The 13,900-nt window shown below is 41.4% G+C and overlaps 2 protein-coding genes across 8 annotated transcripts in view; both read right to left on the bottom strand.

Annotated features, from left to right (window-relative positions):
- FAM71B (family with sequence similarity 71 member B) overlaps nucleotides 1–13,900 on the bottom strand; it is a 58,542-nt gene that overhangs the window by 9,611 nt on the left and 35,031 nt on the right. The window lies entirely within an intron of this gene.
- MED7 (mediator complex subunit 7) lies at nucleotides 1,464–7,964 on the bottom strand. 7 transcript variants are annotated; one of them, XM_005672586.3, is made up of 3 exons: nucleotides 7,685–7,964; nucleotides 4,823–4,895; nucleotides 1,464–2,579 (listed from the first exon to the last, which is right to left on the bottom strand). In XM_005672586.3, the coding sequence occupies exon 3, from the start codon at nucleotides 2,560–2,562 to the stop codon at nucleotides 1,861–1,863; it is 702 nt and encodes a 233-aa protein (XP_005672643.1). In that variant the 5' UTR covers nucleotides 2,563–2,579; nucleotides 4,823–4,895; nucleotides 7,685–7,964; the 3' UTR covers nucleotides 1,464–1,860.

Here is a 13,900-nt window from a genome sequence, read left to right as displayed (position 1 = left end):
GGCTCCCTTCAGTTTAATGGACTGTGTCTCCTGGGGTCTCTGGAGCCCAAAGATCTATACCAAATGCATGTCGGAATAATGACACTTGACAACTAGCTAATAGAGAGGTGGTTTACTTGGGAGCCGCTTACACTCCCCCATACATTTTAAAAAAAGAATGCATGAATGTTTTGCATATAGAACCGGCTTGTGGCCACTTTAAACTGCACTTTGCCAGCCTATCTGAAAAGGCCTTACCATTCATTGTCAGTGACTCTTAACCTTGATCCTGCATGGGAATCACCTGAGGGCTGTTTAAACCAGTTTGTTGGGTCCCACCCTAGATTTAGTAGGTCTGGGGTAGGCCTGAGAATTTTCATTTCTAACCAAGTGATGTCCTCAGACACAAGGCAGACTCTCCATGAAGACTTTGGTAGAAGAGAGGCTGGAAGACAGAAAAGAGAAGTACAGAAATGAAATCTCAATGCTCAAAACAAGTTGACTTCTTGTTCATGTAGTCAAATCAGCAGGATTGAAGATGAGGGTTGGGGGGAGGGTGGAATTAATGAAAGGACAGCCTGGTTTTCAGTCATTCAAGGACCTGGACTGAACTTTTCTTTTTTTTTTTTTTTTTTTGGCCTTTTAGGGCCACGCCTGCAGTATATAGAGGTTCCTAGGCTAGGGGTCAAACTGGAGCAACAGCTGCTGGCCACAGCCACAGCCACAGGGCAATCCAAGCCATGTTGTGGCTTGAGCCACAGCAATCTGAGTCACGTCTATGAACTACATCACAGCTCACGGCAACCCCAAATCCCTAAGCAACTGAGCGAGGCTAGGAATTGAACCCACATCCACATGGATACTAGCAGATTCATTTCTGCTGTGCCACAACAGGAACTCCTGGACTGAACTTCTGCCATCTTCAAGTGACTTCCAAACTTTTCCTGGGTGTGACCGTAACACCAGCAGATGAGAAGAGAATGACGAGGCAAAAAATTTTTATGGGGCAGGCCTAGATTTTTACACCATATTTCACTGTTAAGAACTCAGTCACGTGGCCTCACAGATATGCAAGGGGAATGGAGAAATGAAGTCCCTGGCAGGGCAGCACATCTCAGGGGAGCAAGAATCTCCAGTGGACATCCAGCAGTCTCTGCCACCAAGCCCCCTACCCATAGCAGGCTTCCAGCCTTAAGCAACTCCAAGTTTAGGAAATGTAATGTATGGGCACCTTAATTATTAAAGTGAATATAACTATAAGTGATCAAAGGACTTGTCACAGTGGCCAGAAGAAAGTTCTGGAACCCATCCAGAATAAGGACCAAGAGGCTGGGATAGAATATTTATAAGGCGCAGTCAAGAGGAAAAATAAAATTACTGTTTTATAACTCTTATGGGGTTTCTCTCTTTTAACATGTAACACTATTTTTTTTTAAAGAGATTAAGCCATCTTTTAAGAGGAATAAATCAAAAGATTTCCTAAGTTCACATTTACATAGTTTGATATCCTTTATTATTTATCACTCTTAAAGCAAATGACAAATCTACTTTCCAAGGACGAAAGCTTGCAATTACTGAGGATATCTTCCAGCTCACTGCACCTCTGAAAACAGGGACGTTCCACCCAATAGCAGCGAACACTGCCCTTCACGGTGATTACTCTCACTGGGGCACTACATTTAAGCTAAGTAGGAATCTAGCTATGCTTGCCACAGACGAAAATACTGCCTGTGACGTCCCACAACTGATAAAGCTGGAGAGTCAAGCTGTTCGCGTGCCTTCTACTAGTTGTATCTCTTCAAAGAATTCTCTAAAAGTGAATTAACTAATATATATGCTATTTACTGAAAGGAAAAAATCAGCAAGGAAAAGAAACATCTTTCACGGTCTTTCATTCATTTCATCAATGAGGACACACAAGGCAGCATCTTTCTCTATAATCTGGTCTCTCCTATGACCTGAATTTTCTCTTTGTTGGTCACTCTGTCCAGTACAATTGTTGCTATCATCAGCGTCCATTGGTTCAGCTTTTACTCTCATCCCTGCTTCTGAATGGGGCAAGTCATCAGGCAAAGAAGCCAAGCAATTCTGAATCATCTCAATGACTCGTTCCAGATGCTTCTGAAACCTCTCTGCTGTCTCAAGGCGTTGCCGCTTCTGCACCTCCATCATGACTCTCAGGGTCTCTCTGGCTTGGTGGGGCCGGTATTCATTTATGAGATGATGTACATGCACAAAAAGCAGCTTAAGATCTTCTAGCTTCTCTTCCCGTTTTATACTCCCAGGACTCCTTATCAAGATATCTAAGAGATCTAAGAAATTAATAAGGATAGACATATTGAGTTTTCTCAGTTCTTTCTTGTGATCAAACTGCATAGGATGAAGCCGTTCGATACCCTGACTTTCCAAAGGGCGGATGATAAGATCATCACATTGGAACTGGTTGCCAAACATCATGTAACTGTCTTTTATTGGAGGTGGAGGCTTGGGAGCGAGGCCTTCCTGAATGTTTTCATCTGTGTATTCCTTGATGTACTGCATCGGAGGTGGCGGAAGGGCACTCACTTGCTGTGGCTCACCCATTGCAGAAGATCACAAACCTACAGAAACAGACCGAAGATTGAGAGTAGAGCTACAGAACAAACCTGCCACACTTAGTGACTACAAACAAGGTTATTTCCCTTTTTTTCTCACGGCAGTTTGGGGCCCAGGACAAAAAGAGTTCTTTTATTTCTAAAACTAACATTTATAACACAGAAAGGCTGCCATCCTTTTCTAATTAGCATTATATACTCAACTATCCAGATTTTTTTTCTTTTCTTTTCTACCTAATACTTTCACAGGCACAAAAAATATACTGTAGCATACAGATGACCCTTGAACACAGGTTGGAACTGGAAAATCTATACTCAGGTTTCCAATTGCACAGAGGGGAGGCACCCCTAATCTCTTGAGTTGTTCAAGAGTTGATTGTATTTTCAGCTATAAAGGAAATCTTCTGGTTTCCACACCCCTCACCAGTTATGCCCTATTTCTCTACCTCTCTTTATAGTCAACTACACATGCTGTCTCCCCAGCTGAGGTTACAACACTTTTATTTTATATTATAGATGCATTTCCAAAAGCAAACGCTAACTTATGGTCTAAGAAACACCTTGACAAAATTAAAATTGCTATATTCCAGACAAGTTCACATCGTCTGTGCTTTTTTGATAAAATGACCCAATTCCATACCCTCTTTTTCTGCAATGTACTCAACTATTTTTTATAGACACGTTAACTTTTCTACATCCACTAAAGAAATTTCAAATCCAAATATATCTTCAAGAGCCACAATAACCTCTATTTATTCCATTTTAAGCTTAGGTATATCAAAAAAAAAAATGGTAAGATCTCGAGTGCTCACTTAGACTGATCTTATCAGATTTTCAAGACATAACACTGGAAGTTCCCATTGTGGCTCAGTGGTAATGAGCCCGACTAGTATCCATGAGGACTCAGGTTCGATCCCTGGCCTCGCTCAGTAGGTTAAGGATCTGGCATTGCTGTGAGCTATGGTGGAAGTCGCAGACTCAGCTATGATCTGGTGCTGCTGTGGTACAGGCCAGCATCTGCAGCTACAATTCGACCCCTAACCTGGGAATTTCCATATGCTGCAGGTGTGACCCTAAAAAGGAAAAAAAAAAAAAAGATATGACACCACCCAACGTCAGAGATAACAGGTAAAATACTGGATGCCGTTTTATACTTGGAATGTATGAGGTACTAAAGGCAGCTGCCCAGTAGCTCCAAGTTTCCACCAAGCCACAGAGGTGACGAACAAGATGCTGCTGAGAGTCAGTGAGGCAGTGGCCGTGGGCATCATGAGTTACTCGAACTAAACCAACCACAATTACTGCTGTACCAGCCTTCCCCTCATTCATTTTGTCACTACCCAGTATGGTATCAACCTCCTACCTCCACAAAAACTACTCATCAAGGTCATCAACAATCTCCACATGACCAAATCCCATGGACTTTAAGGGGATCTTAATCTCTTAGCATTCTCTTTTTTTTTTTTTTTTTTTTTTTTTAATGGCCGCACCTGCGGCATATATAAGTCCCAGGCTAGAGGTCGAATCAGAGCTGCAGCTGTCAGCCACAGCCACGCTGGATATGAGACCTATACCAGTTTGTGGCAATGCCAGATCCATAATCCACTAAGCAAGGCCAGGGATTGAACCTGCATCCTCATGAATACTAGTCAAAACTCTCAGCAGCATTTCCTTAATTTGCAATACACTCCGCTTCTCCTCCAGCTTCAGTGATCCTACATTTTCATTTTCCTCTACCCCACTGGCCACTCCTTCTCAGTATCCTTTACCGCCCTTTCTTCTCTATCCAAATTTTAATGTTGGCATGCCTCAGAGGGCTGCCCTAAATGAGAATCACAAACTCAAATACCAAAGGGAAAAGGCAGGCAATATAAAGAGTGAAGCACTCTGAGGCAGGGATTAGGGCAAACTGAGCATCTGCCTGCCAGACTTGAAAGCTTCCTGCCACTAGCATTCATGTGGGAAAGAAGATTCATTGTTTCTCAGTTTCTTGATGTTTCAAGGGCAAACCCCCATATTTTTACATGAAATCTCTCAAGTTTTAAAAATACTGGCAATTAATTCCAGAAATTGTCAAGTACTGCGAGGTCAAAAAGAATTATCTGTAACAATCGTTGTTGCCTGCTGATCAGTAATTTTAGACCTGTTTCGTGTTCTCCCTTGGATGGTCTCAGTCAATTCCACAGCTTTAAATACCATTTCTACAGTGGTTCTCAACCAGGCATGATTTTGCCCACCAGAAGACATACGGTAAATGTCTTTCTGTTAACTCTTGGTTTTTTATCTCCAGACTGCGTCTGGGCTCCTTCTGGATGTTTCAAACTAGAAAAGAAAAAAAAAAAAAGTTCTCTGATTCCATCTACCGTATATACCCACACCCTACACCTGTTCTCTCCGTTTCTAATCTTTCCTATCTTGTAAAATGTCCCCATTATATACCTAGTGTTTCAAGCCATAAATCTGAAAGGTATCTTAGGCCTCCGTTTTTACCAACCTACTCTCCTCACCATCACTGCCAAATTTATCAAGACCTGTTAATTCCAAACCTCACTATCACGAATTCATCAGTTTTGACCAAGACACCATTCCCTCTTACCTGGAACACAATGGCTTCACCAGGGATTATTTCATATTCGTTACTATTCTTCTCTATATACCAGTCAACCCAACTCTCACACCACATTCCTTTTCCCTTCTATCCTAGAAAAAATGTTTTCCAGTATTCTTATACAATTCTTTACACCAACCTCTCCTGCCTTTGGGTCTTTCCATATGATTTTCTTCCTGCTTCAGGCACTAGCTTAAAATTGTCACCTCTAAAGATATTACTTCTCTGATTATTCATCAAAAACAGATTCTTCCTTTCCTCTTTTACTCTCTGTACCAGAATCTGATTTGTTGCCCCAGTCAGACTATAAGCTACAAGGGGAAGGACTATAACTATCACAGCTCTCACTGTGTCAATTGCGCACAAAAGCTTCATAAATATTTGCTGGTAGCTCCATTCATTTCAAAAGGGTTCCAAACCAGTGGAAATTTGGAAGTAGGTACAAACATCTTTAACATGCATTTATTCCTTCAAACATTTACTGTTTGTCTAATATATGATAATGATGATTATGACAGATAATATTTGTAGTGTATACTATGTGCCAGACACTGTTCTTAATTACTTTTCTCATGGTTATGAGAAATCTAAGAAAAGAAAAGTGCTCTTTCCAATTTGGAGATGAGACCACTGTGGCTCAGAAAGGTTGACCCACTTCTATAAAGTCACAGAGTAAAGGAAGGATCCAGAGTCTGAGAATGTCAAACACTACACCATTCTCTCTCTTAAGAAACACTGCCTCCATCCTAGCGTTGCTTAAAAATCTATCAAGGAAAATGGACAACAGATAACTACACGGCTTAAGGGTGCTACAAAAGACCAACAGATCTGACTACCAAAAACAAATCTAAAAACCATATAGAAAAGTATATCATAAACGAAATTAAAAAACAATCCCATTTTTCTGGGAGAAGAATGCTTGCAAGCTAACAAAGGACAAATACTAGGAATTTAATTTTGATTTTTTTACTGACTCCATCCCCACAAGAAGAAAAGCACTACGACTTCAGGAACTGTCTGTCTTATTCAAAAATGTACCTCCAGTATTTCAAGCAATGCCTAGAAGGTGCTAAATCCTCAATAAAGATTCAATGAGTTGTGGTTGTTTTTAACCTATATTTTTAAAAATTAATAGAAAAACAGGCAAAAGATGACAAAGAAAATGGAAATGTGAATAAAAGCTTGAAAACATTCAGACTAATGCACCGTTAAAAGCAAATTTTAAAAAGGATCCTTCCCATCTAACAGACTATTAAGATTTCAACTATTCCATCATTCAACAAACATCAGAACACCTTCCATGCAGTGGGCCCTGGATCCCGGACCTGGGGCTCCCAGAACACTCCCCTTCCTCTCGGTGCCCTCAGAGTGGCCGTCTCAATTTTAGAAGCAGGTTTCCCAATTTCAGAAGCAGGCTAGGGGTCAATTCCGAGCTACCGCTGGCGGCCAATGCCACGGCTCACCACAAGGCCAAATCCTTAACCCACTGAGTGGGCCAGGAGTCGAACCCGCAACCTCATGGTTCCAGGTCGGATTCCTCTCCGCTGCGCCACGACGGGAACTCCAGTATCACTGTTTTATACCCTCCCTTACTTAAGCTTCGTAATATTTCTGTGAGTTTAATACCACTATCGATTTCATTTTAGAGCTGATAATTACAAGTCTGTCTCATTGAGAGGGAGTGTCTGCAACCAGATCAAAAAGCTAATAAATGGCAGAGCAGGAATTCTTATCTAGGTCCTTTTTGTTGCACCATCAAGCTCTCTCAAATCAGTGAAGTACCAAGAGCCTAACAATACAAAAAAAACTTGATATACTACAGAAATTATGTTTCTCTCTCCATCACTTCTCTCAGCTGAACTTGTCAAAAGCGATGGAAGTCTCTGGTAAAACCAGCGCCAGGCATCACAGGTGGTGATCAGATTGAAGATCCACCTTTCAGTGTCTGTTTCGTTTTGGAGGACTTAACTAAAACAGAAAGGTATTCCAGGGTGCCAGTCCCAGAGGTTTTGCTCACTTCTCTACTGTGAAGGGGGACGCTTAAAAGCTGCCTTCAAAACCTCTCTGGATGATCTGATGATGAGGCTATAGTTCTACCTCCTTCCCAGCCTCCCACTATTTCATGTGATTAGAGGACTGATCCCCGAGGGAGGGTTGGTTATCTCATAAAGCCGGAGGGGCCAAGAGACTTGCAGAGGCTACACAAACCAGCGGCACACGACTGGAACTCAGCTCCCCGGACCTCCGGCGCAGCTCGAGATCCCGACTCGGAAGCAGCCCGCAGCCCACTGCGCGGAGAGCACCTTCCTCCAGGCGCTCTACCCGGCGGCTCCGCGGGGGTCGGGGAGGCCGCGCTCCCCGAAGGGCGCGGGAGAGGAAGGTGGGCGAGCACACTATGCGCCAAGCCTCCCACCACTCCCAGCCCGCCGGGAGGAAGCGGCGGGGTCCGGAAGGAGAAATGCAGCGGACGGAACCGAGCCCCAAGTCGTCGCCGCCCACTCACCTCGGTACTGGGTTTACACTGGTAACCGCCTTCGCCACCACAGCCGAAGTCCAACTTCCGGCCTCCTCTTCCCGGAAGAAGCTACTGGTGCTGTCTCTTGACTGGCGGAAAGAGCTGTCCTTTAACCCAGGCTCTAGTCCCGCCTCAGACCGATGGCTCGCTATTGCGCCTGCGCATAACCTCCTCTCTCCCCGCTCTTTCCGCGATTTGGCGGCAGCCGCAGGGTTTGGGGTGTTGGAGTCTTTTCTTGTGCTTTTTCTATCAGTAGCAGTGGCACGTGGTAGCGTCGTTTCTTTTTTTGCTGTTTTTTTTTAACGCTTAAAATTAAAGCATCCATATGCCTTACATAAACTTTAAAAAATAGAGACAAGCAGCTATTTTTAAACGTTACATTTAAAAAAATGTTACCCCACTGTCAAAAACAACATTTAAATAAATACATAAATAAATAATTTTAAAAATAACCTTAAGAAATGAGATTGGACTCCACATGCTGGAAATAATTTGGAACATGGAAATCTTAATCTCGAAATATGTGTGAAAATGGTTGGGAAGCAACATATTCTTAATTTATATTTCTTCACCGTCCATTCAGTTTTATTCACGTATTCAGATTCTGTTACATTTCCAGGCAACAAATTAACAAGCATAAAACAAAACGATATGTAAGAGTTTCTTCTGGAGGCGACTTTCAAGAAGTGCTACACATTTCTAAATTTGTGGGAATCTTACAAAAAAGCATGCTACCAAGACACGGCTCGGATCCCGCCTTGCTGTGGCCCTGGCTTACGCTGGCAGCTACAGCTCCAATTGGACTCCTAGCCTGGAAACCTCCATATGCAGTGGGTGCAGCCCTAAAAAGACAGAAAGACAAAAAAAAAAAAAAAAAAAAAAAAAAGATTTTTTTATTCCAGTTTTTAAAACTTACTATGAAGCGTTCCAAACATATATAGAAGTAGAGAATAGTCTCTACTTTCAATTTCAATAATTATCTACCTATAGACATTATTTCAGTTCAGTATGCATTTCTGAAAGATAAAGACTTGTTTGGGGGTTTTATTGTTGTTTTCATTGAACCACAGAACCACTGTCTCATTTAAAAATAAGTTAATAACTTGATTTAGTTTCATCAATGAAATCAGTATGAAAATACCAAATGTCTGAAGATGCAATGAAGTCTTTTGTGACTAGCTGATGTATCTTTTTATTATCTTTTTTTTTTTTTTTTTTTTTTTGGCTTTTTAGGGCCACACTCCAGGGCATATGGAGGTTCCCAGGCTAGGGGTCTAATTGGAACTGTAGCTGCTGACCTAGACCACAGCCACAGCAATGCAAGATCCAAGCCACGTCTGTGAACTACACCAGAGCTCAGGGCAAAGCTGGATCCTTAACCCACTGGGCAAGATCAGGGATCAAACTTTCATCCTCACAGATGCTAGTCAGGTTCATTAACTGCTGAGCCACAATGGGAACTCCTCTTTCTATTATCTTTTAATCTATAGTTTCCTTCCTCCATTTCAGTCCCCCCCCCCACACACATCAATTTATTTGTTGAAGAAATATGTTCACTTTTTTTTTGTTTTCGTTTTTTGGCTTTTTGACTTTTTAGGGCCACACTTGTGGCACATGGAGGTTCACAGGCTAGGGGCTGAATGAGAGCTACAGCTGCTGGCCTATGCCACAGCCACAACAACTTGGGATCCGAGCTGCGTCTGCAACCTACACCACAGCTCACGGCAACGCTGGATCCTTAACCCACTGAGCAAGGGCAGGGACCGAACCCGCAACCTCATGGTTCCTAGTCGGATTCGTTAACCGCTGAGCCACAGCAGGAACTCTGAAACATGTTCACTTTTGATCGTACTCCATTCAGGCTTTTCTCCCTTCCCTGAGACCAACGTGACCTACATGGTGTCCTCTAAGGGTTTTGTTTTTGTTTTTGTTTTTGTTTGTTTGTTTGTTTTTTGTGTGGAAGTTCCTGGACCAGAATCAAAACTGCAGCACAGCAGCAACCTGAGAGGCTGGAGTGAGAACACCAGATCCTTAACCCTTTGTACCACAAGGGATCTCCCTCCAATGGGCATTCTTAGTCCTCATTTTATTCTACTCTCAGCAGCCTTTGGCACATTCAATCATTCGAATTGCCCCAGGACTCAGTTCTCAGTTCTTAGCGGGATATTCTCTAGGTGATGCTACGCAGGTGATATCCAGGAAGAGGCAACATCCTCTCTTTTGCACTCAGACCCTTTTATTCAAAAGTATTACACATCTTCACTCAGTTGCAACTTGACTCAATTGCAAAGGCTCAAATCCAAATATTCATCTTTTACTCCTCTTTCTCCCATACTCCCCACTACCACACCAGCCTTTTGTATTAGTTCTATGTGGAAATAAGTACAAGTCCCAAATAGAATTCATTTTCACCAACCCCACTGCCTGGGTCCTCATTCATGCCACCACCATTTCCCCTGGACTTCTGAAATAGCCTCCTACATAGCTTCCTTGCTATCACTTTTGTCTATCCTTCCTTAGCCTACTTACCACACTATCTTAAAATACAAGATAGATCTGACCACTCTATTCAGAGTTCTCCAAGATTTTCTATCACACAACAAAATCTGCTATCCTCACCATGACCTATATAAGGTGCCACAAAATCTAGTCCTTGTCTACCTCTCTGATAACATTTCTTACCATTTTTTTCCATGCTCACATTTTTCTAGCTACAGAATTTCTTTCTCTCAAAATTGTCAAGCATACTTCTGCTTTAGGGCCATTGCATTTGCCTGGAATTCTCTCTCCAAAGATATTCACATGCTTCACTTCCTCACTTCATGCAGGTCTCTGGTCAAATATGACCTTAGAGGGGTCTTCCCTGGTCACTCTATATAAAGTAGCATGCTCCAATCATTCTCTTGGGGAATATCCCAATCCCCTTACTGTGCATTATCTTTCCTTCATAGAACTGATATCACCTGATATCATATTATATAATGTATAAATTTCTTTTTATTGTCTTTCTTCGCCATCAAAATAAATTTATGAGCATAGAGTGTTCATTTTATTCACTGCTGCATCCTTAGCACTTAGTACCTACAATTGGGAAGTGCCAAATGAACATCTATTGAATAAGTTACAAAATGAATATAATCAATAACAGAATAGTAGATAATCATAAGTGACAAAATGAACATCTGTTGAATAAGTAATAAAATGAATATAAAATTTCACGTGAATTCACAGTGTGACATTGATGGATAAACCAGGGTCTATTTAGCCCAAGCCCCATTGTGTGAAATTGTCTTCATCCCAACTTTTGCCACTGTAAATACACCGGATGAGCATCCTGGTTCCTGGTGTGTATATGTTTCTGTATGTGTTCAATATTTTCCTTGAAATAAATTTCTAGAAATGGAATTCTGGACCCAAAGGTGCAGTGTCTTGGTTAGTGGCAAGATCGAGGTTAGAATCTGGGACTCTTGACTCTAAGTCTAGTGTTCTTTGCAAGTGAATAATGGTATGAAATTCAAATCATGAGGGGGACTAGTGAAAATACGGTATATAATAAATGTTTGCTTATGTGGCTCTACTTTCAAAATCTGAATATAAAGTTTATTCCTTAAAGATGCCTTGTATAACTTCACAAGGACTACATCCATTCAACAAATCTTTATTGCATCTCCTGTGCCAAGTACTGTTCTAGAAAATAAAAATAACTGAAAAAAGGCTTGTCTTCTAATGGAGAGACACAGACAACAACATGCAAGCAAGTAAGAATTTCAGACAGTGATAAGGGCTATGGGGAAAAAATAATACAAAATAATGTGATAGCTATGCAGGTTAGGGTATGGCTAATTTCTAAAAGGTGATCAGGGTAGCACCTCTGCTAGGAGGTAGCTTTAGAGCTAAGACATGAGTGATGAGAAGGAGTCAACTGTGCAAATATCCTGGAGAAACCTAAGTGCAAAGAACCTGAGGCTGCCATAATCTTTCTGAGTTAGAGAGACAGGAAGGGAGCCTGTGTAGTCCACATCTAAGGAGCAAAGGGAGAGTGGGAAGAGATGCAGGGGCAGTAACAGACAGGAGTAACTAGCATCGTGCCTGTTGTAGGAGCTTGGCACATTATAAAGAACATCATTTTTATCATTCAGACCTAGGTGGCAAACAGAAATTTTCACATCTTTTCTCTATCCTATTGGTTTTTTTTTTAAGGTTAGGTTTAATGAGGTGTAATTCACATAACAGTAAAATTAACTTATAGATGAACAGTTCAATGAGTTCTGATTAGTATATACTGTCATATAAATACTACCACCACCAGAATTAGGGTACAGAATACTGCCATTACTCCAAGCAATTCCTTTCCTCTTCATATTCAGTCCCCTCCCTCACCCCAGGCCCTAGTAACCACTGATTTGATTTCTGTTCCTATAGTTTTGCATTTTCCAGAATGGCATAGAAATGGAATCATGCAGTATGTAGACTTTAGTGTCTGTATTCTTTTTTTTGTCTTTTGTTGTTGTTGTTGCTATTTCTTGGGCCGCTCCCGCAGCATATGGAGGTTCCCAGGCTAGGGGTCCAATCGGAGCTGTAGCCACCGGCCTACGCCAGAGGCACAGCAACGCAGGATCCGAGCCGCGTCTGCAACCTACACCACAGCGCACGGCAACGCCGGATCGTTAACCCACTGAGCAAGGGCAGGGATCGAACCCGCAACCTCATGGTTCCTAGTCGGATTCGTTAACCACTGCGCCACGACGGGAACTCCTAGTGTCTGTATTCTTTCATGTTGCATCAAATTTTGAGGTCTATCAGCAATGTTGTATGTATCGACAGGTTTTTCTTTTTTTTTTATAGGAAAGGAGTATTCTATTGTATGTATGTCCCATCCTTCATTTATTTTTTTCACCAGTTGATGGACATATGGGTTATGTTCAGTCCTATAAATATTCACATACATGTCTTTGTATGGACATAATGTTTTCATTTCTTTTGAGAAACTACATAGAAATGGGATTGCAAGGCCTTCTAATAGATATATGTCTAACCATACAAGAAAGTGCCAAGTAGTTTTCTGAAGAGGCTCTATCATTTTTCACTTCCACCAGCAAACTGTTACATGTACAATTACTCTGCATCCTCATCTGCCCTTGATATTTTTCCATTTTCAATTCCGGTAGCTATTAGTGGTTTTAATTTGCATTTCCCTAGTGTTGAGTATCTTCTGTCTACTTATTGGCCATACATATCTTTTCTTTGGTGAACTCTCTGTTCAAGGTTTTTTCCCATTTTGTAACTGGCTTGTTCGTTTTCTTACCATTGAATTGTAAGAGCACACACGCACACATGTGCGTGCACACATACACAGGATAAAAGTCCCTCATCAGATATGTGATTTGATATTTATATTTATTTTCTCCCAATCTGTGGCTAATCTTTTCATTTTCTTAACCGTGTCAAAGAGCAGAGGTTTTTAGTTTTGAACAAGTTCTATTTATCATTGTTTTCTCTTCTGGGTTATATACTCTATCCAATAAATTTTTGCCCAATTCAAGGTCACAAAGATTTTTTCCCCAATGTTTTCTTCTAAAAGGTTTTTTTTTAAAGCATCTGGGAGTCCAAATGTTCTGGCACATTTATTCTATTGATTTTGTTGGTCTTGCTACCTCTGTTCTTGATAGACAGGTTCCTAAGTAATAATCTCTGAACTTTTATTTGTTGACACATTGTGTCTCTGCTTCTTAATAAGCCCAGGCATAAAAAAAAATGGAACATAGCAAATTAAATTGTTCATCTCTAGCCTGCTTGTCAAAAGATTTTTATCAGCTCATCTATATTGTTTAACCAATGCATTTTGAATGAGAATAATTGCTAATGCATTGTTCTCTGCAGTCAGCTGTATACTTTTAATTTCTAATCATTGTTTCCACTGATGCTGTTGTCTCAAGGGTACTATTGACCTTATCACTAACAGCAATCTCAACACCCACACACACCTGTGTGCCCCAAATGGGCTGGGAGAATGTCCGTAGTTTGCTTTGCCTGCTACACCTTTCTGTAGCAGCAGGGGGCAGCAGTAACCCTGGCATTGGGGAACTGTCAGTTTCTACTTTGCTTTACAATAGATTCATGTCCCACATATGGGATACCACTGAGAAACACAATGTCAGTTATTTCCTGCAGGATGAAGAACTTTAAAAGAATTTATAATCTTAC

This window comes from Sus scrofa, chromosome 16 (genome assembly GCF_000003025.6).
Source record: "Sus scrofa isolate TJ Tabasco breed Duroc chromosome 16, Sscrofa11.1, whole genome shotgun sequence".
Classification (NCBI taxonomy): Eukaryota; Metazoa; Chordata; class Mammalia; order Artiodactyla; family Suidae; genus Sus; species Sus scrofa.
The sequence above is the reverse complement of the archived record's forward strand: the minus strand, read 5'-3'. Positions and strand labels throughout refer to the sequence as shown.